Genomic DNA, 27880 nt, shown 5'->3' with positions numbered 1-27880 from the left:
CTCTGTAAACTCCAAAGGTCAATATGATGGGGCAGTCTCATTTAAAGTTAGACTATTACTGATGACTCTAAGAGAGTATTATAAATTCTACGGCCTCATAAAAAGACAATTGAACATCCCTTGTGAGAAGCAGGAAGAAATCAAAACTGCCAGGCAATAGAGTGTTACATTAAAAGCCTCGTATTTCACACATGGATCTGAAAATTTGTATGTTGGTTTGTTAGGACTTCTTGCCCTGTGAATGCAAACCATGACAATTTCTGAAGGAAAATATTGTAATAAAAACTGACATTTGTGTTTGGACTGCTATTGGCAAGCATCTCATTAAAAGACAGCAGCACTTTTTATAATGTCAGTAGCAGAGGGAACCAAGAAATTGAAGATCAGTTCCCAAAATGCTGTAATGCTAATCCAACATTAGACTAACTTTGCTTCTGTGCTCATTAAATAGTATTAAATAGCAAAAGTTATTCCCAGTGAAACTAAATGAGAGCAGTTTTCAAAGATTTGCGCTGGACTACTGAGTTATTTCTATCTTTAAACATGTAACAATACACTGATTTAGACACACTTGAAATTAAAAAAAACTTGTCATGAAATCTATTTCTCATCTAGCAATTTTTCTTTCCAGTGTTAACCTAGACTTCAATAAAATGGCACATTTCTTATCCTTTTACCCCCTAAAAAGTTACTCTTATCCTAGCCTAATTCCTGTGAGTGTCAGAAATCCCTGAACAGTTTTTCCATCCCTTAAATTCATAGAATCATAGAAACATTTGAGTTGGAAGGGACCTTAAAGGTCATCTAATCCAACTCCTCTGCAATGAACATGGACATCTACAGCTAGATCAGGTTGCTCATATCCCCTTTAGATATTGAAAGGCCGCTATCAGGTCACTTCGGAGCCTTCTCTTCTCCAGGCTGAGCAGCCCTAGTTCTTTCAGCCTGTCCTCACAGGGGAAACATTCCATGCCTTGGATCATTTTTGTAGCCCTCCTCTGGACACTCTCCAACAGGACTGTGTCTCTCCTATACTCAGGACTCCACATCTGGATGCCATACTCCAGGTGAGGTCTCACCAGCACAGAGCAGAGGGGCAGGATAACCTCCCTCAGCCTGCTGGCCACACTTCCTTTGGTGCAGCCCAGGATATGGTTGGCTTTCTGAGCTGAAAGGGCACTTTGCTGGCTCATGTCCAGCTTACTATCCACCAGTGTCTCCAAGTTCTTTTTGGCAGGGGTGTGCTCAATCTTTTCATCCCCCAGCTTGTACAGTGGGCATTGCCACAATACAGGTACAAGATCTTGCACTTGGATTTACAGAAACTCATGAGATTCACCTGGGTCCACTGCTCAAGCCTGTCTAGGTCTCTGGATGGCATTCCATCCCTCAGGCATGTTGACCACACCACAGAACTTGGTGTCATCTGCAAACTTTCTGACAGTACTCTTGATTCCACTGTCAGTGTCACTGATGAGATATAATAGAGCACCAGTCCCAGCACAAATCCCTAAGGGAAACCACTCATCACCGATCCCCATCTGCACATTGAGCCATTGACCACAACTCTCTGGGTACAGTCTCACAACTAGTTCCTTATCCATCAAATGGTCCACCCATAAAATCCATATCTTTCCAATTTTCAATGAAAGATTTTATGAGGGAGGCCTTACTAATGTCCAGACAGATGACACCAGTGTCTCTTCCCTTGTCCACCGCTGCAGTTACACCATCATAAAAGGCCACTAGGTTGGTCAGGCAGGACCTGCCTTGCTAGTTGTGTCTTATCACCTCCCTCTATTCCATGTGCCTTAGTGTAGCTTACAGGAGGATCTGTTCCATGATCATCTCTGTCACAGAGGTGAAGCTGACAGGTTGGTAGTTCTCTAGGTCATTCTTAGAAATTGGTGCAATATTCCCTTTTTTCCAGTTACCAGGAACTTCACTTGACCACTGTGACTTTTCAGATATCATTGAGAGTAGCTTGGCAACTATATCAGCCAATTCCCTTGCAACTCTGGGATGCATTTTCTTGGGACCCATAGACCTGCAGATGTTTAAGCTCCTCAAGTAGTTGCAAACCTGATCTTCACTTGCAGTGGGATGGACTTTGCTCCCCTCTAGTCCATTCCTTCTGACCCATCCAATTGAGGGGTGTGTGAAGACCAGTTGCCAGTAAAGACTGAGGCATAAAAGTTTTTATCCTTGCACTTTGTTACCAGCTTGCCTATATTGCTCGCTAGTGAGGATATGCCTTCTTCAACCTTCATCTTCTGGTAGAGACAACTGTTGAAGTGCCGCAGATCCTTCAGGGTCTTTAGAGCCGAACGCTACATGGTGCGGGAAGCATGACAAGTCTCAATATTAGTACGCAGGCTTCAGTTTAATGCAGTACTTCATAACATATATAGAAACGGCATTACACTTGGCAAGCCATCACTGGTGGGGCTACCCCAGCCCTGTCCCGTGATTGGTGATTACAACTTGTTGAACAGGTGTAGCCGCACAGCAACCCACCCCCGCGCCCAACGGCTAACTGCCTGATTCTTTTGTCCTTGGGCTCCACCCCACCCATTCACCTCTCCCCTCAAGGACCCCTCTGGCCCCGCCGACCGTCCACCCAGAACTACTCCATAGCAATACACTCCACAGTACCTCCTTGCTCGTACAGTCGCTCGAGTGATCCATGGCCACCCTGATTCTGCAACCATCCCCCAACATTGAAGCCTTTGTTTTCCTTCCTTGCTCCCCTTGCAAGGCCCTTCCGGTTGGGCCCTGGCCCTTCTGACCCCATTTGTACACAGTCTAGCAGCATCTCTATACTCACTCCTGCCACAATACTTGTCCCCACTTCCACTGCCTGTGCATTTTCTTCTTGCTCTCTAGTTTGACCAGCAGATCTCAGTTCAGCCATGCTGATCTCTTGCCTTCCTTTCCCAGCTTCCTGCACCTGCAGATAAAGAGCTCATAGATATGCCTGCTTTGCTTCGCTCCCTTGTCCTTGAGGACAGTTTCCCAGCGAGTTTTACTGACCAACTCCTTAAAGAGCTGGAAACTGGCTCCCCTAAAATTTAGTGTCCCAATTTTACTGATTGACTAGCTGCAAGCAAATCAAAGTTTTGTTTCTTTACTCTGGGGAAATGGGAGGTAATCTGGGGAGGAATCAACTTATTGCTTTTTCTTCTTGATTAGTTAATATCATTTGTCTTTAGATGTCTGAAAGATGCAATTTCATTACTTCTTCTTAAGGAAAAATGGCATTACAACAGTCATTGCAAGAGAAGTCTGTATTAACAAAATGCTGTTTCTAATACAAAATATTTTTTGTTACTTGTGTTGATGTGTACTAGAAATAAAATTGACTTAACATTTTTGAATAGATACTCTTTTATTTAAGTGACCAAAACCATTCCACAGAAACAGACTGTCACTTGTCACAGTGGTCTAGTAAGAATCTAAGAGAGTGTGTGTTCTTTCTTGGAGTGGTGACTGGTGCATACACTCATTTTGTTTTCTTATTCAGTTGAGACATGGGAGACAAAAACCCATGGTACCAGAGGAAATATAAAAGTAAAGTATTGTTTTTTCCTCCGGTTATTTTTAAAATGACTTCAATTTTGTTTCAAAGGTCTGTGGTAGATAAAAAAAAATAAAGGATTGTTCTTGCCTGCAGCATAACTTGTTGCTTTTCGTGAGATCTCCACATTTCAATTTTTTATGAGATGCACTTGGTAGAATACTGTTTTGAAGACATAGCAGGGTCAATGCTTAGTAAATAATAACATGTCCAGAGGCACTAGTTTACATCAGTAGTTCAATTTATGCCCATGCTTTCAAATATTTCAGCTATAGTGATTCAGCGTCAAAACTGTAAAGAACATTGTTTGAAAACTGAAAACTCATTTACTTCATCCATTTGTAATGTACGTTTCTTGACTGCTTCCATCTTAAATAGCTATACAGCAAAAATCTGTGTTTGTGGTGGGCTTTTGTACTTCCTTTCTTTTTAACAGATATGATGAAGCTGCAGCATTGTCCACTTTTAAGTAATCCTGCTAGTATTCCTAACCGAGGAGACTGAAAAGGTTCAGCTGACTTATTTCAAGAGAGGAAGTCGTTTTTTCTACATTTTTACTGTGTCTGAGCTCTTAGAGAATTAAATTTCAGTGCCTGAAAGGACATTTTTGGTTTGTTAAACAACTGATATCTCTTGACCCTCTTCCAGACAAATGTACACCTCACAAAAAAAAGCACTATGTTATTAAAGGCATCCTCTGCAAACAAGACAATGACTAAACAACTTTTATTAGTGAAGATATTTCTGTCATTTAGTAGAACCTATCTACAAAATATAGAGGCAGGTTGGATGACCTTATTCTACCTTTTTTGTTGTTGTTGTTAGAATAAATTTGCAATCTACAGGATTTTAATCATAAATTTTTTTTAAAATTGTATAAATTAGTGAGATAGTTATGCTTTTAGCCTTAAACATTTTTTATACAGGCATAATGTCAGACAATTCTCCTATCTACTGCAGAAAGAAATCTGTACAATGTTGTAGTTAATGACACTGCACTTTCATGCCATTGTGTCCAAAATCATCCGTAAGTATTGTGATTGAAGAAATCTTCATGAGTGCAATCATGGCCATCTCTCACTTTCTCTCAGTGTCCTTTTCTTTTTGATTGTCTTTTCTGGCTGCTGGCTGACTGGCTTCCAGCCACTGTGGTATTCCTTGGGGATATATTGTTTGTGTCTTTTGTTAAAGGATGGCCAGTCCCGAACAGTGAGGCAGTTCCAGTTCACTGACTGGCCAGAACAAGGAGTGCCAAAGTCTGGAGAAGGATTTATTGACTTCATAGGCCAAGTGCATAAAACAAAAGAGCAGTTTGGTCAGGATGGACCAATCTCTGTTCATTGCAGGTAAGCAAATAAAGCCTCAAAGCAACTTGTGCAGATTTTTTTTCTATTTAATTTGATTGCTGATTACAGTGAAAGTGTATATGTAAATAGGAGTTTGTAGGTGAATTATCAGAAGTGTAACCAAATAGGACACCTAAAAAGAAGCACAAAGCTTTATGAATTGGGAACTGTTTTGTGATATAACTCCATTCATGCAGAAAAGTTTCTTACAAAATATGTAGAAGTGTGTAATATTTTGCTACTTTTAAAACTGTTTCTAATGCAGGATAAAAATGATATCATCAATGCTACACTCAAAAAGCAGTAGGAAGGACCTTATTGCAAGTTGCTGCATCTGATCTTTTTTTTCCACTGGTAATTAAAAGTCAGACTTTTACACTGGTGGAGATTATTATGTATAAACAACTCCTGAGTATTTCTCCTGACTAATACTTTAGTAGCAATCAAGTTGAGCCAGAGAAAAACAGCAGCTACTTCAACAAAGTGAATGGAATAGAAAATATTTAGAAGCTTTGCCTGTCAGAAAGTCATTGAGGGTTGGAATGGTGAGTTCAAACTTCAGAATGTCATGTGCATTTTTTAATGTGATGATTTTCCTCAATCCCTCCCTTTACAATTGCTATGTAGATGAAAAAAAGCTTGGAGAGTATATAGGTATAATCCAGGGTGGGCTTTTAAAATATTTTTAATATTCTTTAGTAATGTTTTTTGTTCAGTTTATCTGTAGTATTCTAAAGTCTGTAACAGATGGCCAAAGATAATATCTTAAACTTTTATATCTTGTTTAATAAATTGTTTTCTATAAATTCCATTAGGATTTTAGACACTCATTTTGCAACATTAAATTATTTTTGATAGATGAAATGTTATTTTTTTATATAACAGAGATGGAAAATATTATGTTCCAAATCCTTCCTGCAAACCAAGCAGTTGCAAACCCAATACTAGTATAAGGACAAAAATGAGTGAGTTTACTGAGGCATATGTATGTATAGTGAGAGAGAAATTCTTGTCCTTTCAAAGCTGTCAGTGAACAAAAGTTGCTAAGAACACCTACATGCTTTAAAAGAGATCGTTGTTCTCCCCTAACCTGAAACCCTAACAAATTAAATGTACTCGACAACTTGAATCCTACTTCTTCTGTTTGCCTAATACTTTTTACAGCCTGCTAAGGAGAACATCATTGCAGATCAGAGACTTGGATTCATTTGACAAGGGAAGATGAAGTAGAGCCATAACAGGAATTAACCTTATACTTCCCAACTTAAATAAATGTATAGAGCAGAGGGCAAATAAGCAATATTTATGCCTGTATGCAGGAAAAAAAAGTGAAGAAAGCACACAAAAAAAGTGAAGTGATGATGTTCTTCTCTGTTCTTTGTACCATTCAAATTTGTCAACTTGTAGCTGAAATTAAATACTACAAAAAGTAAGTTATGCAAATGTTCCAAATTGTTGTAATCTTTTATGCCAAAATTATGGAGATTTCTACCATCGACTTTGATAGAAATGAAGTCAAATATAATATAATTCATCATGATTTGGTCTTCAATTTTTTTTCATAATCATAATGACAATTTTGAGATCAGTCGTGTTAATCATCATTACAAATATTAGTCATGTTACATGAATAATAAATGTCTCTGGCAAATTAATTAGTAGGTTTATTTCTTTTTATGCATAGAGCAGCATGTTACTGTTCTAATTTCTAACCTCATAAGGCAATTAATTAAAAATAGTTAAAATATCAAAGTATTGTTCACCTTGAAGAAAAATGTTCAGCTGAATCAATCTTAGGTATTGACTGGTGTGTTCAGAGCTCTTCAGCCAAGTCTTTCTGACTGCGGAAAATAGTTGATTAGAATCAACTGTGAGGTAATGGGTTGCTTAACCCTTACAAGGTCAGACTTAAAATATTGCTTTGTCTGTGTTTTTACGTGCCACTTTTTCCAAGAGTTCTTACGTGTCTCTTTTTCTCAATTTCACAAATAGGTAATTGTTTAAACTTAGTAACTGGCAACTATTGCCTCTATTGATTAGAGGAAAGAGGAATTTCTGTAGCTTCTTGGGATGCTAGCTAACAAAAGAAATCCAAGACAGAAAATATAGCAAGTGAAACATATGTTCAAAGAAGAGATTCCAGGCTGATGTAGACAGATATGGTGTATGTATATCAGTATTTGTAAGTTAAAGATCCAGACTGCAAGACTTGAATAAAGGCTGTCTTAGATATTCCTTGTTCTGTTATTTAAATTTTAGAGTGTATATGAACAGTTTCAGTATTACAGTCCAGTGATTGTCTCTCACTCAATGTAGATAAACTAAGGCACTGAAGGTGTGCAAAACAGAGGCTACACATGAATGCAGCAAAGAAAGTAGCAAAATACGTAATTATCTTTTTCTTTTATTTCCAGTATAGGTCGTTGACAACAAATGCTCTCATTTTACTTCATCATGCAGTGATTACTGTATATCTGGATTAACAAACTACGTCACTTTGCAATGAAGACTGGAAAGTCAGGAAGTACTTAGTAGCATGTGACGCTTTCTTGAAAGCAATTGTTGTTCTAAGTCCTAGGTGGTAGTTCACTGTGGAATTTTGCTTAGTGAGCCTTTTCCCTCTATAGAGATCAGTACACATATGGTGTGTTGTATCCACAGATAATTTGTCAGCCAATTCTTTCAGCATTAACTGTCAATTAACATTCATTTTGTCCCATCATTTTTCTTCTATTATTGCAACAGTGCGGGTGTTGGAAGGACTGGAGTATTCATAACTCTGAGCATTGTGTTAGAAAGAATGAGATACGAAGGTGTTGTAGATATCTTCCAGACTGTCAAAATGTTAAGGACACAGCGGCCAGCCATGGTACAGACAGAGGTAAGGAAAACAATTTCTGTATAAAATGTTGATGGAATAGGTTGGATATTTTTATAGCCCCAAAAATTCACAGAGGGAAAGTGTACAAAATTTGGTTCATTTATGTCTTAAGTCATATAGTAACTCTATGAATACAATGCAAAATCTGCTATGGAGGTATTGCAAGGACTATTTCCTGTTATGACGTTAAACACTGCTGGATGGGGAACAAAAGAATAATTTCAGTAATGGAGTCTAAATGATCATAGTTCAAGAAAAACATTTTCCTAGAACTAGTGTCCATTTTCATTTGAACCTTTCCTCTCTGGAATGAATGTGAGGTGATAAAGAAGGAAGAAAATTTTTTATACAGCTTGATCCACTGAAATTTTTATGTTGCAAGAGCAAAAGGCTTTGGAATGAGGCTGTATTATTTTCATAGTTGACTTTAGATCATCAAGCAATTGACTGTCTGGCCTCGAAATCATGATGGTCAAATGAGCATCAGGAAAACTACAGTGTAGATAGTTTCCATACTAGCAATAATGCTATACAGAAATACGAAGAAGGACATGCAGCATCAACTGATTTTCTATGCCTGGATGCATATAATTGTAGCTGTGTCATGTCATAATGAATATTTAAACTTTCAGCATGTGCTATATTTCTACTTAAATTTTTGAGCAGGAGACTTGAGCTAAGCTGTAGTCAATAGACTACTAAGCAAAAGGCAAAGAGAAGGAAAGTATTTTATGTCATACATTTATTTGGTAGAATTTCATTGACATTAACTTTTAAATTACTTTAAATAAAATTTTAGATGATTCCCCAGAATTTTCCATTTTGCATTAAAAAAATTACATTTCTTCAGCCAAAGCTGGGTTTTATTATTTTTAAGAAGAAACTTCAGGAGTACATATATGAGAACACATATATTTATCTTTAGTCTTGTCAGTCAAGTGTATCATTGTTACCAAACTGATTTGTTAATTCAATTTACTTTCCTTTACTACTATTATTCTGAATAAGCAAAAGGAAAAATAACACTTTTCTGTCATTTTAGTTCCAAGAAATAACTATACTATACTGAAAAGCTGTGCTTCTTTGAGCCAACTTGACAAGTGCAGAATTGGGCTGTATATATTCTCCCTCCTGCTTTGATGTTGTTTTCTGTATTCCACCCTTCAACCCCTCTGCTGAAAATAGGTGCTAAGTACTCATAAATTTTAGGATTCTGTGGAAGACAAATCTCTCATTCAGTATTATAAAGTGCCAATAAATCTAATCTTTAGTCAACAAGGCACCTGTACTCCACACATTTACTTAAAATTTAGGAGAACATCTGATGTATTCTGCAATAGTTCCAACACACAGCAGAAAGGATCACATCACTAAATGGAATCAAATATCTAACCAATTTCCTGGTCACAAAAAGAATTTTAATTGTGATATTAACAAGTACAGCCCATGTAGGGTGAGCATGTAGAACTATCAGATATGTCAGAAGGATATTGGATTCACTAGAGATTTAATCAAATTGTACACCCCATTGAACTTTCTCTGCTTCCAGGTACAGGTTGAAATGCAATGTGTTTCATGTTAATAAGGTGTTTAGCTACATATACCTCTCATATTCCCTGTTCTTGCCACAGGGTAAGGAATCTTCATACCCTCATCAAAGCTTGTATTGCTGAAAGGTTTTCTTTGCTTCCTAATCTGTCTTTTAACTTGGCAGTTTTCTGTGTTCCGTTCCATATTAAAGCTGTGGTAAATTTTGTCATTTAGCATGATGAATTTGCTATGGAGTGGAATGGCTGTTTTCCTACTTATTTTCAAATAAATGGAAAAAGACATCTTAGCATGTTCCCCTAAGAAGAAAGTTTTATGATTATATTAATTCAGTTTAGTAGTTCTGAATAAATGACTATACTGTCTCTGCTCAAAAAGAAGACACATTTTGTAGAAGATGTTATTGTGTTAAATGAGTGTCTATCTTCATCTGTTGTAACTCAAACTGCTCTTCTGTGGATGCTATCTAGAGAATATTGCTGAAGTGCAGATGCTTCTGCAGTATATTCATCTATAACCACAAAGTGTTTATTCTTAGTTGAAAGAAAATAGAGACCAACCAACCTGATGGCTTTTTGATGCTTTCGTTTTCTGTCTATCTGCAGGATCAATATCAATTCTGCTATCGAGCCGCACTGGAATATCTGGGCAGCTTTGATCACTATGCAACATAAAAACCCATCCTGGATTTTTATTGCAGGCCCTTCAAGATCCAGAGAGCCGCTTCTGAGCCATACGATGTGCTTTAGAAGTACTTCTTAGCTCTTAGCTATGGAGCGATTATTGGGGATATATAAAATAAATTAAAAAAAAAAATTTTGGGGATATTTAAAAACAAAACAGACCCAACAATTCCATGTGGACCAAGAATTCACAGTTTAATAACCTAACCATAATAAAAGAATTCTGACCACTGAGGCGTCTGAAGGATCTCATTTACAGATACCTCAAGGGTTCAACATTGTTTGAAGTCAAAGGGAAGAGGAAACTGTTGGAAAGAGCAACCATCTTGTTCAGGCCTGCATGCCTTTTGCAAAGAGGAATTTTGAGACAACTGCAATTCAGCGGAACATGCTTGTTGAAAGGTCAGGTCCTGGCTTCAAGACAAAGCAGACTCTTTACTTCAACAGTACCCCTTCCCATCATATTGCTCATGATAACACTTTAGGGAAAATGTGAGGATGTTTAAAAAGAAAGTCCTTGATTTAGTTTTTTAGTATTGTAAAGATACTGCTGACCTGTGCTTCATTTTTAACTGTGTAAACTTTTTCCTTTTTTTAACAAGAGTTTATCATACGATTAAGTGAATTAAAGAAAAGGTTGCATAACTGTTCTTTTTTTTTTGTTTCAGAATTGTAATTTTCTTTAAGCTGTAGAACTCTTATCTGTAATATTGTGCTGTAGAATGGTAAATAATTTGAAAATTTGCACATTTTTGTGCAGTTCTATATTTATCTACAGTACCACAGTCTTGTTAGACATTATTTTACACTTTTGTTTCTTTTAGTTTTCTTTAAGAAAATACTAATTGTAATCAGTTAAATCAAAATGGGACTTTTTGGTTTCTTTTGGAATCAACAGGGAGGCGCAAAGTATAAAGATGCTGCTACCACACACGCACACACTCACGCATACACATGCACATGCACACCCACACCCTCTCTTTCTATATATATATAATTATATGTACGTATTACTGTCAATCCTTATCTAGCTCTCTGTAGTTACAGAGATACAGACAGGTAGATACACACACGCACACACACACACACACACACACACATCAGTTCTTCCACGACCTGGATTATCAAAGCATTTGAAAAGTCTTCAGCATACTGCAATTACATTATACCAGTATTTAGTCACCTCTGCATTTCTAAGGTCCATAAACTTCTTTTTCTAGGGGAAGTGAGGAATGCACATCATTGATATTTGAACATCATCTCTATCCCAAACAGTATTTTTCTCCACACTGCCACTTGCACACATAGAGATCACAGATATACACACATGCACACACAAGCATACTTATGCACACACGCACACAGAGTATGTGGTTTAGACTTCCAGTGAAGTTCAATATTCGTAACACTATAGTGCAATAAGAAATCATATTATTAAATGTTAGGAGGTGTGCATGTGGAAAAGATCAGTGCATATCCCTTTAGGAGGGGAGAATGTTGTAATATACTAGGTATTAAGATGTTTTAAAATTGTATTCAATAATAATGTCTATAGTGTGCGCTATATCATTTACATTTATTGTATGTAACAGGGCAAAGCCAAACACACATTGCTCTGTGAAATCAAAAGTTTTGTGGCATTCAGTGTTGTTTGGGGATGCTGGTTTTTATTTTAATTTTACATTTATAGTGCCTTATATTTGATGCCTATTTTGAATAGCATTTACTTAAGTTAGCCTTCATTTGTGTTTAGTTCCGTTTATTCATATATATGTTATTCTTTTCAAACATTTTAATACATGTATCAGACAATTTTGAATAATATGCATTCCCAGTTTCTATTCAAGTATGGTTTATAATAAATGAGAACCCAAACCATGTAGGTATTCAAGACCCTGTATATTTTCATATTTGCAACAGATGACCAGTCCACTACTTAAATACCTGTTTCTGGTTGACTCATCATGTCACTAATCATAGTGTTATAATTACAGAGATGCAGCAGTACCCTAGCAGCTGTCAACATTAGCAGTGCTAACGCATCCATATTTTCATTTTGACTTAGTTGGCCCCTACATCTCCTACTCATTCCATTGTGTCAATAGATTGCTAAGGTCAAACCATTGCTTTCATTAAGGCTAACAAGATTAAGCTAGAAGAATGTGAGAATGGTGCTGCATTTTCTTCCATAGAACAAAGAAAATTCTTTAAGTAGCAGAAAGTACTTCTTAACATTCTTAATACGATGCCATTTACATTGACCTTGGTTTCTGTTGTGTCTTGTGCTGTCATCAGTACATGTGTATCAAAGGATTTCTGTGGAGTTTCAGATAGGAGCATTGATATGGCTTGTGACCTCAACTTTTCTTATTCCACATTTCCCACTACTAGTGGAAGGAAAAATATGGAAGACTAAAATCTAGCAAGCATTATATTTGAGCACTTTTGTAAGTAAACACATACACAGATACACAGACACACAAACACACACACACATATATATATGAAACAGAATTATATAGAAGGCTACCTCAGGATGAGACTCTGTAACTTACATCTGAACCAGAGAAGAATGTGCACTATGTTTCTTTCTCTTCTTTCTTTATTTGTACTTTTAACTAATTATTGAAGTGCCAGTTTATGTGGTATTGTCATGTATTTTGGATTAGATCAGAAAAACATAAAAATAATAATAAAAAACATAATTTCGGAAGCGTAATCTAGGGAATATCCTTGCACATTAGAGCTCTAAATAGATCAGAACTTTAAAAAAAATGTAAGGGAAATAATTGTACAACTAGATTTTATTTTTTTTTTTTAAGTTTTTGTATTCTTAAGATAACTTTTAGAATCATTGATGTGCATTCCGCTTTATATAATCTTATATATTGGCATTCTGCAGTTAATTTAAACTGTGAGCATCTTTGCCTACGTGCATCAAACATTTCCAAGCTTAGAATTGGCTTCATCAGCATAACCAGTATGGTGCTATTTATGTTTGTATGTGTAGTTATTTCTTATTTTGTGATAAGTTGCAATGCAGAAAAAAAAAAAAAAAAAGGTATGAAAAGGATTTATACATAAGTTTAATTTAGCTCTTTTTTTAAACGGGCTTGAGTTGTTAGAAATTGGAGAGGAAAGCTGGGGAAAGGGAGGGGCCCTCTAGGGAGATTTGCACTTTCTATACCTTTGTACTATGCACTGCCCTATTGATTCTACACTCAACAGTGTTATTACTTGAACCCATCTATAAAAAACCGCTTATAAAACCCATTGGTGTTAAATTTAAATGACACAGAACATGTAAAAAGGAAAAACAAATGCTAGCAGTGACAAGGAAATGCAATTACATTTTTTTCCTTTTATTCTTTCCTGGTTTTCCTTTCATTTTTCTGTTTTCCTTTTTTTTTTTTTCTTCATTTCTTTTTGTTTGGTTGGTTGGTTTTCATTTTAGTTTTTTTGGTGCCCTGATACTTCACAGATATCAGAAGGCTACAGGTCTCATCATAACCATCTGTTAACGTGGCTTTGCCATTCAAGCTTGGAGTGTCTTTACAAAGATAATTTAAAAAAAAAATGTGTTCTTTGCTCTTGTTTTGGATGCATAAACTAAAAAATTTTAAAAAAAATTACCTTGTAAAATGGCTTGTTAAAAAGATACAATTACCTCTAATTAGTAGTACACGTAAATGTTTTACAGAATGAAAGGCGTGCTTTTTATTTTCTTACTTCGTTACATTGGTGGCGAAAGAAAGTCTGTATGAAAATCAGTTCTTTGCTGACACAAGTTCCATTTGTTACAAATGAATTCTAATAAAATGTCAGTGTTATGCAGCCCTGGTCTTCTTTCTTAAGCAGTACTTTTGAAATCAAAACTTATTTGGTCACCCTTTGTGATAAAGAAGTTTAATTGGAACTACAGAGTAGTCATTAATCATAGCTACTAGCTAGACAGTGGAGAGTACATTCCTACATTAGCAAATGTATTGTCTTCAGCAGCAAATTTTGAGCCAATGTACACAAAATCTTTCTTTGGCATATGAATTTCAGTGTAATTATCTCACTTTACATACCTAAGGTATTCCTGTATGTGCTTTAGAAATGTGTCATTACATTGAGAAAATAGACTATTGTCTACTCATAGTTCAAGTCAAAGAAGTAAAATACCCCATATTTGTAGACAATTTTTCAGAATTTGGCAGGTTCTGCAGTCAATCCAAAGTCAAAGTACACTTCTGGAAATAGTGGCAAGCAGTCATGATGGATATTTAATTCATTTTCTCTCTGTACTGCATGTTCTGATGTTGCCTACAAGTAAAAACGTCAGTTTGTGACACTACAGTGTTTAAAATGTTTTCAAAAACTATGAAAAAGTTTTAGATTAACAAGTTATGTATTTTGAAGCAGGCTACAAGTGGCATGGCATGGAAATCTAGTCAAGGAAATAGAAAGGAGTCTTACTCTGTTTGCTTGCTTTGAAAGAGGGCTCTATCCCTGAGATTGTTTTGTTACTAACGAAACACAGCCTACTAGCCATTCTTATGAAATACATGTTAATAAAGAATGTCAATTGTCAATAAAGAATTCTCTATTCAAGAAAGATGTGCAAAGACGTTGTTACACTGTCTTCTAATATCTTGCATTGTTCTTAGCCTAATTTCCACTTTAAGAAGGTAATATTAGCATAAAAGCAAAAAAGTTTAACAAGATCTTTTTCCACTGACTTCTGTGGACTTCACAGATACTTCGCAGGCTACCTTCAGCTTGAACGTATTTTATGTGACCAATGCAAGGTGGTTAAAAGTTGTGATATACAAGGTTTATTAACTGGCTGGCTTTAGACGGTTCCCTTTAACATCAGCATTGACTTCTTTGGATTTTTGTATTCTGTGCATCCAGTATGGACAAAAACAAAATGAAAAATGAATATTGACAAAAAGATTTGAGTGTTTATGGATTGGTACATTTTAAGTTAATAGATTTTAACAAGACAAGTTCCAGTTCATGCTTTCTTCACACAAAAAATATTTTTGTGACAGACATCTTTGAATCATTAAAGTTAAGAAAAGCTGTTGAGATGTGAAATCATCCCCCTATTAAAGCAAAACAATAGGTGCAGATTTTTGAACATAGTAATATTTGCATATCATGCAAACTAATGAAACAAATTCCCAATTTCTCATAATCTGTGGTGCTTTTTCTTCACCATGATGATGGTGAAAATAAAAATAAAATGATGAACTGAGTATCTGACTGACAATCAGTCCTGATTACAGAGCAAGAGAAAATTTCCATCTGAAGTTTGTACTTCTTTTCCCACTATTTCTCCCATTAAGTGTGAAATTAAGATAAAAGTGAACTACTGATAAACACATATGCAGTGTAATGTAAAATATTAGTAGTCATTGAAACTAAAAGTATGCAACCATCACTTGTTAAGAAAGTGACAGAAAAGTTCATAGAAATCACTGGGTCCTTTTTGCTTCAAATGCGAATATGAGCCTTTTCCCCAACTTTATAAGCAGGATGATCTTTAATTACTACTCTGAAATATTTGTGTCTTGGTTTTTTGTTCTTTGGTTTTTTTAAAGCAAATTTGCTGATGTGTAACCCAGCCTACCAGTGATAATGGAATCCTTCTTCATTAAAAATTAATATCTAAATCTGTATCAATATCATCTATATCAATATCTGTATCTGTATCATCTATATTGCCATTGTCTATGTCATCTATGTCTATATGTATATCTATATAACCTGTGCAAGATATTGTATAATCCTCTGAAATAACTTTGCATTTTGATACTCTAAAATTTAGCATTTCAGACAATCAAACTTTGATAATAGCATGGGATCAAACTGGTAAAAAAATACTATCAAATTGTATCAGTATTACTTGCACTGCCAAAGGATATCTTTAAAAGCAGTTTCACAGGTGTGAATTAATGGTACTTTTTTTATTCTGTCACTGTACATGAGTAAGTGAAAGTCTGATAGGGTATAAGATTTATCTACACTTAAAGAGTGTCTTTAAAATGTGTCAATTTTTATTCTATTTTGTATTTTGTATTATATTTTATTTTTCTTCATTTCACTTATTTCATTTTCAGGGAAGAAATACTAATGCTGTGCTATTGACTGGAAGTATTTGGAATGTTATTTTACTCAAAACATGAAGCATTTGAATAATGTAGTTATACTGACATTCAAGTAATTGTACTGTCTCTTTACACTATCCTGTGTGTTTTAAGCAAGCTTGTTCTGTCTTCCAACTCCACCTATGATTCTACCATAGTAGAATGCAGAATATTTTTCTATCACTAATGTAATGAGTCAAGATGGGAGGAAACATCTGCTGTATAGCTTTCAAAGAGTACAATGATAACCTGCAAATGAGATATTGTAATGAATAGAGATCATTTTGCATCTATACTATAAATAGGGTGCTTTGAACCCAAACTGCATTCAGCTTGCTTCTGTCAGCAATAGTCTTTATTATTATAGAAGGAAAAAGCAAACAACCTTTATTTGCCAACAACAGTAGTTCATTATATATTCAAATGTATTATTGGATCTAGAATCCAAATCTTTGAAGTTAAAACAGCCTAGAAATATCTCTGTTCTCATCCATGGAGAGAAGAGAACAAAAAGTTACATTTTCTCCACTGAAAGAAATTATTCACAAATATATGAAGATTGCTGTACTTCTGGTCTTCGATAATCCAGTTTGGTCTCAAAGTCTAATACTATTTAAAAGATGTAAATGAATATAAACTATTTAAAGGATGTAAATGGTGTTCAGCCATGGTTGGCACTTTACAAACACACAAGTTCCCACATAGACAGCAAAAGAAAACAAAATATAATGTAAAGGCTGGATGGAGACAAACACGTAGGTAGTATTTCTGAGTTCATGAGCTAGATTAGTGTCATTTCTGGCTCAGAAGCCAAACCATCTAGCCATCACTACAAGTCGTCTTCTTGAGATACTACCATACTTCAAAGTAAGCACAAAAAAAGCTGCAAAAATCAGAGACTAATGTTACATACCCAATAATCTATGGAGCACAGATTTGGCAAAACAGTCTCAGTGACAACTGTAAAACTCTAAATCTGCTCCATACAAGTAAAATGTTTGTCAAATTTATCAACATTGTCCCAACAGTCCACACTTCACACTTCACACTTCACTTGCTAATTGACTATTTCCAAGTGGTAGTTGTTAATGTTTGTGGATTAGGTAGGTTTTTAGTGGGTTTTTTCTTTTTTTTTTTTTTTTTTACCCCTTTTAGTTTTGTTCTGGTAAAAGATAGTGTTGTATCTACTGAAAATGAATACCAATAAGGAGTATTTGTTTTTCCTGCACTCTCTGTGAAGGAGAATAATGTTGATTATAGTTGTCAAGTCTGGAAGTTATGAAATGGAAAACAGAATGTTACTGTCTAGAAACCCAAGATAATAAGGTCTGAGGGCTAGAGAAGCAATGCAACAAATTAATTAACACAATCAGCATTTTTTGACAAAGGTTATTTTCTCTACCCTATATAGACCATGTACAAGCCTCCAAATAAACCTCACGAGTGAGACCACTGGAGCTTTCATTAAAACCTTGCTCTTACACATGCTTCTCTTGTGAAATACCACCAGCATTGGCCTGTTTCCCCAGTGTCATCAGGAGACAGAGCTGGCCATAATCTTTTGTTTGATTAAAAAACAAGAATCGTTTATGTGATGACTTTAATCTCATAATTGCTAGGAGTAAATTGTGAAATGTCTAAAAGGCTAATTATATGCTAACAATATATGGGTTGTTCTTCTAAACAAAATATTGCCGAAGCTAAAGTTATATATTTGCTTTTCTGTTTCAGCTTTTTGGAAGAATTTTATCAAAGGAAATGTAAATAGTTACGTCTTATTCTGGCAAATTATAATTATATATGCCTACAGAATTATCATAGAGTTCAAATATTTAATTACATACTTGGATTTTTTTTCAAAAGAAGACAGAAAAATGTATGAAATAAACTCTGTTGATGATATCTACAGTGGCTTATGTTATTCTAGTATGGTTTATATTCTTACTTTGCCTTCTTTTTGTTGTCTGTAAGAGAGAGATTAATATCTATGTTAGATGGCTATTTTGACAGGCAAGAAATTTACTTGCCTATAAGCACACATCTACATCATTCATTATAAAATAGCACAAAATTAGAATTACATAGATGAAAGAGAATCAAACAATATAAATTCAAGATCAACAAGTAACAGGTTCAAAAAATACTTACAAAATTAAAAGTAACTAAATGTTCATGCAGGCAAAAAATTTGCAAATAAATCTGCCTGCCTTCCTCCTTCATATTGATTACATTTCCCATGAAAAATAAGCTGAGTGTTTCTCAGACTATATGTGATCTACAGAGGCTGATGAATCACTGAAATTTTCCCTTTAGACAGGAGGGTTTGACTCAAGGAAATAAAAAATATGACTTAACTATGTGGAATATCTATCCTCCATGGCAGAGCTGAAAGACCTCAAAAATGTGATACTTCTCTCATTATAGAATTCTGAAGGGATGCATCTCAACTTCTTTATTTTTATTTCTTTCTCTCTCACTGTCCATAATTGTTCCTCTTCCCAGAGAGCTTCCTTCTATGGAACACTGAAATATAATTTCTATATTCTGTCCACAAACTGTGCAATAATGATCTATATATTTCCATATAATGACCTGCATACCCAATATTTTAAGTCAATGTTTAAGTTTTTCCCATGCTTTAACTCAAACATCAGCTAATCTTGAATAAAGCTTTCACATGGACTACAGACTTCTACATGCTGATGCATCCAGTGCACAAAAAGAGCAACTGTAACTCAAACCAGAATTCGCACAGATTTCTCACCCTGTTCTTTTGTCTAACTGGGTCCAGCAATGAGTGTAGGTATATGTTCAGAACAAATTTTAAAGAGTCAGCTACAGAGATTCATCATGCAGGGAGAAATGAAGGACAAACTATGGCAAACAGTACACATCACCAGTGGTAAACTGGATGGCTCCTGAGAATCCTGGAGTGAGTCGCTTTTTTTCCACCTTTCTCTTTTCCCAAGTCATGGCAGCACTGATTAGTGAGCTCATTCGTTACAGTATACTAAGAGTTTGTCTACGTAAGTGTAAAAAGAGAAGAAAATCTTCTACCTCGTGTTGTCGGATAAATTTCAGAAAAGGTTAGTATACTCAGAACTGTTAGAGACACAGAGTGTTGATAACATTTCTGTCTTCCTCTCAGACCTAATGCAGTCCTTATGCAAAAGCTGCTGTCTATCCAGGATGGTAGTGAAGCAACTCAGTTGTCTTTGCATCAATCTGTGTAGATATGCTGTATCTTTAAACTAAGGGGAATTCTAAGAATAAAATTCATGGTAGAAGATTAAACCTGGTGTCAGGGCACATAACAATTAATCTTTGCTCCTCCCAAGGGTTATTTAAGGTCTTGCTTGACATCAGTAACAACTACACCCTGATAAAGTTATTACTCAGATTGATTCCAGTAGGATTGCTGAAATCACACCGGAGACCTGTAATTAACAGTGTATTCCAGGTTTGATTCTATGTTCAATTCTGTTTAATATCTTCATGAATAATCTGGATGATGGGGCAGAGTATTCCCTTAGCAAGTCTGCTGGTGATATAAAACTGGCAAGAATGTCTGACACCCCAGAGAGTTGTGCTTCCAAACACAGGGACCTTGAAAGATCAGAGAAACAATATGACAGGAACTTAATGAAGTTCAACAAGAAATGCAAATTTCTGCACCTGAGGAGGAACATCCTCTGGCACCAGTACATGCTGGAAGCCACCCGGCTGAAAAACAACTTGGCAGAGATGGATCTGAGGGTTCTGATAGACAAAGTTGAACATGAAAAAGCAGTGTGCCCTTTTCATTAAGAAGGCTAATGATATTCTAGACTGTGCTGGGCAAACGATTGTCAGCAGATAGGGGGAGCTGATCTTTCCCCTTTATTGAGAACTCATGAGGCTGTACCTTCAGTACTATGTCCACTTGAGGTTTCCTCAGTACTAAAGAGACATGGATACTGGAGAGAGTCCAACAAAACCTCTAAGATGATGAAGTGAGTGGAGCATCTGTCAACTGAAGACAAGCAGAAAAAGATGGAACTGTTCACCCCACAGAAGAGAAGGCTCAGAGGGGATCTTATCAATTTATATAAATACCTGAAAAGAAGGTGCAAGGAGGATGGAACTAGGATGTTTTCAGTGGTGCCCAGTGCCAGAGTAAGAGGTAATAGGCACAAATGGAAAGACAGGAAGTTCTATCTAAACATAAGGAAACATTTAATTACCATGAGGCTGAACGGACATCATAATCCCAAAGAGCTTGTGGCATCTCCTTTTTTGGAGATCTTCAAAAGCTATCTGGACATGGTCCTGGACAACCTGTTGTAGGTAACACTGTTTGAAGAGGTGTTGGATGAATCTTAAAAGGCTTCCTTCCAACTTTACCTATTCTATGATCCTTGGGACAAAACCTGAGGCAGAAATGAGCATTTCAGAGGCTAGGTTTCTTACTTCACTCTATTTCATTTTCTGCTTTTTAGTGTCAAATGTAAAGAAACAAACTGAGGAATCTTTTATTTAACACTCATTTATTTCTTAAATAACCTTTGGCTAACATCTTTTATATATGCATACGTATATACATATATATATATACATTTAATACACATAATACAGTGGTTCCTACCATGTATATTAGGTTTCCTTTGTTTTTATCTCATTGGAAAAATCATGCCATCTGTGTTTTCCTCCTTGGATATTTCATATGTTTTAGTGTCATTCTTAGTTACAATATTTATTTTATCCTTTCCCTTTCTTCCCAGGAGATGTGATGTTTACCAAAGGATATCCATTATCTTGTCAAGCGCTTGAACAAATTCCCTTTTTTATAAGAAAGAGGAAAGATTTTCCTTAATTGTTACAAGTGTAAAATGAACCTGAATGGTTCAAGTGTTAAAGCATATTGAAAAGTGGCCTTACTCTCACCTGTGAGAATTAATCCAGTAATAACATTTCAGTAATGATTTCTTGCACAAATATTTCAGTATTTTTTATAAGTAGGACTGAAATGAGTTGATTAATTTTCAACTCATGTTGTGCCCAGAATTGATCCATAGCATTCAGCTACTACATCACCTGGCATAGTGTGAACCTGTTTATCTCACAGTTGGATGATGTGTCCCGAAGGATGTTGCAAGGGAGAGTAAAAGGAAGGATTTTGCATAGGATACCTATAGTAGAAAGTCCTTCACCCTGAAAAGATAATTTATGTGGAAAGACTCACACCACTAGGATCAGAGAGTTCTGAAATTAAGCTGAAAGGCAATTCTAGCTGCTGGTACTGGACACAACAGTCTGAAACAACAAAGGTATACAACTACAAAACATTAAGCTAGCCCTCCCCCCCAAAAAAAGTTTCTCATTTTTCATAATGGAAGAAGACATGTCATCAAAGTTAGTTTCTTTCTAAGTGTCTTTTACTTAGACTATACTGATGTTTCTTTGGAAATTGATCCACTCAGTAAATAATTCTAATGACCCCAAGATTTCTGTTTTGTTTCATTTTACCAGTGATGTGTGGTGTAGGATTGACTCTTGTGTTCCACACACTGTGGAAATCTATTACAGCACCGTCACATAAGTGGGGTGTAAAAATGTCAGCACCCCTAGGAGACCCTACAGTTCTCAAATTCCTGTTGCAGATAGAGTTAAAATTCACTCATAAAAGAGAATATGTTTATTGATATAAAACAGTGATTTAACATCTTAATTGTAAATAAGACACCAAACTAATAACATTTGAGATGGCAAGGTATACTTGACTATTTTCTGCATCGAGGATAAGGTAAAATATACTCCTCCAGGAGACTATCCTTTTGAGTCATGAGGATCAGAGTAGACCTCTTCACTTACTAAACTCCTTCTTAGAAAATTCTAGGTGCTGCTGGACTCAAACTTAGTCCTCGGTTTGGTCAACAATTTTATCTAAAGGTTGAGAAGACTCTCCTGTTGAGTCAAGAGGTTCAGAGTAGGCCCCTTTGTTTTCTAAACTCCTTGAACCAAAGATGTAAGTAGCCTAGGTGCAGTTGAATCCACTACTACTCTCAGACTTGGCCAATATTTTGTATACAAATGATTATACGTGCACAACTGATCTAAGATAAAATCTTAACAAAGCTTACAAAGCCTTACCAAGCAAGGTACTAGTCACTTACTAAGTTATTTACATTGGCAAGAAATCTCTTACTGCCACTGTGTAAGGAATCTGCAGCAAGTGTAACCTTTGAGAGGCATCCTTACTCAAGGGGAGACCTTGCTGGGCAGCTAGCTATCATACCAGAGAATAAAACTGGATCTTGGGCGGCTTAGTATTTACGCAAAAAGATGATTAACTTAGTTATATTTGTATATCCGCTATAGATGTTAGTTTCTTCCAAATTTGATGAGCACTGGACTTTCTTCCAAATCTAGCTTGAGTCAGACATTGACCAGCCATGTAGCAAGGAATGTGCATAGCCATATATAAGTTCTTGGCTTTTCTATTGTCATGTTTCCTCCAAGACCACTTTAAGTCAGATGCAGCCATGACCAGTTGCATCAATGGTTATCTGCTAAGGTATATGCAGCCATCAAAACCACCACTGGTGGTTATTACTTGAGAAGGGCTAAAGGAAATCATAGTAAAATTTGTTGAGGGGGAGCACATTGTCACAACTGCTTGCAGAGGCTAAGTCAAGTGAGATTTGTAAACTGGAGAATTTTACCAATGTACTTTCAAACAATAGGCTACTATTATATACACTGTAAGTAGGCTGTCAATGGTTTACAGCCTGTTTGGCCCAGTGGTTCTCTGCCAGGGAGGAGACCAGTCATGAGTGTGTCATGGTTTTATGATTTTTGGTTATTGGTATTCCACGTCATAACATCATGTAGTGTATGTACCTGGTTCTCAGAAGAGAAGGACTACTACAGTCCCCACGGTACTTTGCTCCTCTGTTACCATTTTCCAGCCGGAGGGAAAAGATAAATCTTGCAGATCACGAGAGCTCATCCCTTTTTCTGCCCATCTCTCGTCCTGGCAGCACCTCGCTCTCCAGCCGTCTTATCGTCAGTAGTAGAGTAACACCTACCTTGATTTTGGACATTCTCTCTTGCTGTATTGGATTTATCAGCTTAAACTGTAATTATATTGTATTATAGTGTGTTGTTTGGCATTCCAATATCTTATTTAGTAAATTAGTTTGTTTCTCCTCAGATTGTTGCCGCTGTTCTTTGCTCTCAGGGCCATCTCCTTACCCTTTTCCCCCTTTCCCTTTTCCCGGGGCGTGGGCCCGTGGATCCCCCATCCCATTTGTCACAGAACTGGGCCAAACGCCCGTAAACCGTTGACAGAGTGGTGTCTGCCAAGGCTCAGTCTTGGGACCAGTGCTCTTCAACATCTATATCAATGACATAGACGATGGAATCAAGTGCACCCTCAACAAGTTTGCAGATGACACCAAGCTGAGTGGTGCAGTCAATACATTGGAGGGAGGGGAAGCCATCCAGAGGGACCTGGACAGGCTGGAGAAGTGGGCCCATGTGAACCTAATGAGGTTCAACAAGGCCAAATGCAAGGTGCTGCACTTGGGCCAGGGCAATCCCAGGTATTTATACAAACTCGAGAGCAGCCCTGCGGAGAAGGACTTGGGAGTCTTGGTGGATGAGAAGCTGGACATGAGCCAGCAGTGTGCGCTGGCAGCCCAGAAGGCCAACTATGTTCTGGGTTGCGTTGAAGGAGGAGTGGCCAGCAGGGAGAGGGAGGTGATTGTCCCCCTCTCCTCAGCTCCTGTGAGGCCCCATCTGGAGTACTGCATCCAGGCCTGGGGATCCCAGCACAAGAAAGACGTGGAGCTCTTGGAACGGGTCCAGAGGAGGGCCACCAAGATGATCAGAGGGCTGGAGCACCTCTCCTATGAAGAAAGGTTGAGGGAACTGGGCTTGTTTAGCTTGGAGAAGAGAAGGGTCTGCGGAGACCTCATTGTGGCCTTCCAGTACTTGAAGGGAGCATATAAACAGGAGGGGGAATGATTGTTCATGAGGGTGGATAGCGATAGGACAAGGGGGAATGGTTTTGAACTGAGACAGGGGAGGTTTAGGTTAGATATTAGGAGGAATTTTTTCACTCAGAGGGTGGTGATGCACTGGAACAGGTTGCCCAAGGAGGTTGTGGATGCCTTGTCCCTGGAGGCATTCAAGGCAAGGCTGGATGTGGCTCTGGGCTGCCTGGTCTAGTGGTTGGCGACCCTGCACTCAGCAGGTGGGTTGAAACTCGATGATCTTTGAGGTCCTTTTCAGCCCAGGCCATTCTTTGATTCTATGATTCTATGATTCTATGATTCTGTGATTCTATGATTCTATACCCAGAACTATCAACAATCCATGGAACTGGAGCATTAACTCTTTAACTTTCAGTGCAGTGTGTGATGTTATGATGTGGAATACTGATTACAAAAATCATAAAACCATGACATTGGTCAATATAGATCACATCGTATACAGAAATGAGAAGGTGATACTAGCTGTGTTGAGTGTTTGTATCCAGGTGGTAATGGGAGAAAGTGAAGCTAAAAGGGGCCTGTGTGAGAAATATAACAGGGGCTGGCCAGTATCAGACACTACCTATTCCAACTGGTTCATGCCAGCTCCACAATGAGACCACCAGAAGACACAGTGAATGAAGCCCATCAACCTCACGTGTGGTGCCTCTATGAAAATGTTTATAAGAGTAGAAAGCCACATTACAGAGTGAGGAGCGAGGAAAACAATTTGAGGAACAGCCCTGTGAACATAAATGACAGAAAATGGTGGGGAGATGGTGTTCTGGGTACCAGAGAAGATTTCTCAGAAGTTCATGGAGCCAGTCATGCTGTAGCAGACATTCACCCTGCAGACAGTGGAGGAAGCCACGCAGCGGCAGGCAGATATTTCCTGAATGTTCTATGACATATGGAAGAACTGATATGGGAACAGGCAAAAAAGTGTGAGTAAGCAGGAGTGGCAGAGTTTAACTATTATGGACTGATTGTAACCCTCCGATGCCCATGGCTTCTGTGCTGTGCAGAGTGGGACACTTGTTGTGGCACTGGACACCACTGAAATTAGCATGACTCTATAATCTTTGCATCCTTACTTCAGCTATTTACATGTTGATAAAATTCCCTCTGTTCCTTTTTCAGGTGGATCAGTCCCAGCTCCTTCAGTCTCTCCTGATAGGAAAAATGCTCAAGTTCTCTGGAGTCCACTGGACTCCTAGTATATCTTAGTGTATCTTGTTCAGGGGAACCCTTTAACTTGTTCATCTTGTCTTCTCACCCTATCCTGTTTGAGGAGGAGGAGTGAGAGAACAGATAGGCTGACGTCTGACAGCTGGCCAAAGTCAACCTTCCACAATGGGAAATGAAGAATATTTGGAGGGAGGTTTTCTTGCCACTTTTTTGAAAGAATAAGCATCTTCTGCCCTATGTAGTTTATGTAACAGGCACAGAAAGGCAAAAATCACAATAGTTACTCATTTGGTATGAAAAACAGCTGCAGCGTAAAGTATATTCCCCTTATTTTTCCTAGAAAGCAGAAGACTTATTTAGACCTATTGGGTAACAATCATATGTGAAATCTACCAAGCCTAAAGCAACAGAAGAAGATGATCAGTGCAGAACATGCCATAAGTGCATTCTCGTGCACTCTCTGGCAAAAGGTACTACATCGTGTGTTGATACACTGCTGTGCTGCTCCGCAGTGAGGGTTGCAAAAATCTACAGGGGGGAAGAAATTCAGAACTGTGTTGACAATAAATGAGTATATTTTATTAAATCATACAGTCTAGAAAGTTTTTTTCTTTACCTTTAACTTTAGCTTCTGAGAAAGTTAAAGTGGGACATGAAAAAAAAGAGGATCTATATGGCTAGAGGATGATCCACATAGGAATGACAGTACATTGGTGCATCAGTAGATAAAGATTTTAACCTCCTGACAGCTTGTAAAATTTATGTATCATGTGATACTTTCACAACCTAGAAAGTGCATTGTAAAATTTTTGTGTGCTAGGGTGCAAATTACAGTCTTCTCTCATTCTGTTTCCACTTTGTGCAGAACACAGTTGAAGGCAATTTGGTATTTATTATCCACATACATATACTGTTACTCATGGGATCAATTTATTTAAGAAACTCAGTTGGCTAAACTGCGTGAAATGAATATTCAATTAAATCTGTCTTGGATCTTATTCAGATATTCAAATAAGCTAAACCTTTGGCTTGTTCATTTGTGAAATAAGCTCTTTTATATGGGTGTAAAATATCTTTGCACAATGGGTAAGCTCTGATCTCATATCCACACATGTGTAGCAACTAAAAGTATCATAATCCAGGAATTTGAGAGGCTAGCAATTGTATCTGTGCTGAACTGTTTCTCTGTTGGGACTTTTTGCTCTTCCAAAAGCACATTAGACCAGACATGCTTGTCTTGTATGTCTATTCTTGAAGATAATGCAAATGCAATACTGAAATGTGGAATAGTTCCTAGCACTCTTGGTCTTGACATTCTTTCCTGAACCTCTAGAATAGTCTGCAAATGCAGACTGATATATTTCAATTTTCCAGAGGATTTTTCAGCTCGTGACTTTTTTTGGTATATTTAACTTCAAGCACTTATTTTAAAACTTTCAAAGGCACAAGCCTTTTTAAAATCAATCCGTTCCAGATTTCTCAAACTAGGTTCTTAGATTAAGCTAGGGAGTCACAAAATCATTGTTAAAATCTTAGATGCTTCATAAAATTTATACATGACCAAAATGAATATGTGAAATATTGGACTGCTACTAGTTTTATATTGTCTTGCTTCAATTATTGAAGGAGATCGTTCAGTAGAATTATATACCTGGAGGGAGATTAACACCAAATAATGCCAAATTTTGTCTAACTGGTTTATTTCAAATTCTAAGCAGTTAAGGAATACGGGAAGATGAGAAAGCTAGAGATAGTAAAAAGAAAAATCCTAGCAAATGTGTTAAAATATATATATTCCGTCCCACTCTAACAGTGGAACAAGTCTGAGACCTCCTCATGAAACTGAATGTATGGAAGCCCATGGGGCCAGATTATATCCATCCTAGGGTTCTGAGAGAGATGGCTGATGTGGTTGCTGAGCCACTCTCCATCATATTTGAAAAATCATGGCTGTCTGGTGAAGTCCCTGGGGACTGGAGAAAGGGAAACAGTACTCCCATTTTAGGAAAGGGAGAAAGGATGACCCGGGGAACTACAGGCCAGTGAGCCTCACCACTGTGCCTGGGAAGATCATGGAGCAGATCCTCCTAGAAGACATGTTAAGGCACATACAAGACTAAGAGGTGATCCGAGACAGCCAGCATGGCTTCACCAAGGGCAGATCCTGCCTGACCAATCTGGGGGCCTTCAATGATGGAGTGACGGCATTGATGGAAGGGAGAAGGGTGATGGATGTCATCTGTCTGAACTTCTCCAAAGCCTTTGACATGGTCCCTCACCACATCCTTCTCTCCAAATTGGAGAGGTATGGATTTGAAGGATGGACAGTTCAATGGATTAAGAACTGGTTGGCTGGACACAGACAAAGGATTGTGATCAATGGTTCTATGTCAGGGTGGAGGCCGGTCATGAGTGGTGTCTGCCAAGGCTCAGTCTTGGGACCAGTGCTCTTCAACATCTATATCAATGACATAGACGATGGAATCAAGTGCACCCTCAACAAGT

At 37.2% G+C, this 27880-nt stretch overlaps 1 protein-coding gene across 11 annotated transcripts in view; it reads left to right on the top strand.

Moving 5' to 3' along the window:
* PTPRD (protein tyrosine phosphatase, receptor type D) overlaps positions 1-13869 on the top strand; it is a 374457-nt gene extending 360588 nt beyond the window's left edge. For all 11 annotated transcript variants that reach the window (XM_021379996.1, XM_021379991.1, XM_021379989.1 and 8 more), the window contains 3 exons: positions 4769-4923; positions 7669-7804; positions 9958-13869. In XM_021379996.1, the coding sequence (XP_021235671.1) occupies positions 4769-4923; positions 7669-7804; positions 9958-10026 (360 nt within the window). In that variant the 3' untranslated portion in view covers positions 10027-13869. The remainder of the gene's footprint in view (positions 1-4768; positions 4924-7668; positions 7805-9957) is intronic.

Source organism: Numida meleagris, chromosome Z, assembly GCF_002078875.1.
Source record: "Numida meleagris isolate 19003 breed g44 Domestic line chromosome Z, NumMel1.0, whole genome shotgun sequence".
Taxonomy (NCBI): domain Eukaryota; kingdom Metazoa; phylum Chordata; class Aves; order Galliformes; family Numididae; genus Numida; species Numida meleagris.
Note: the sequence above shows the minus strand (reverse complement) of the source record. Positions and strands in the feature narration are given on the sequence as shown.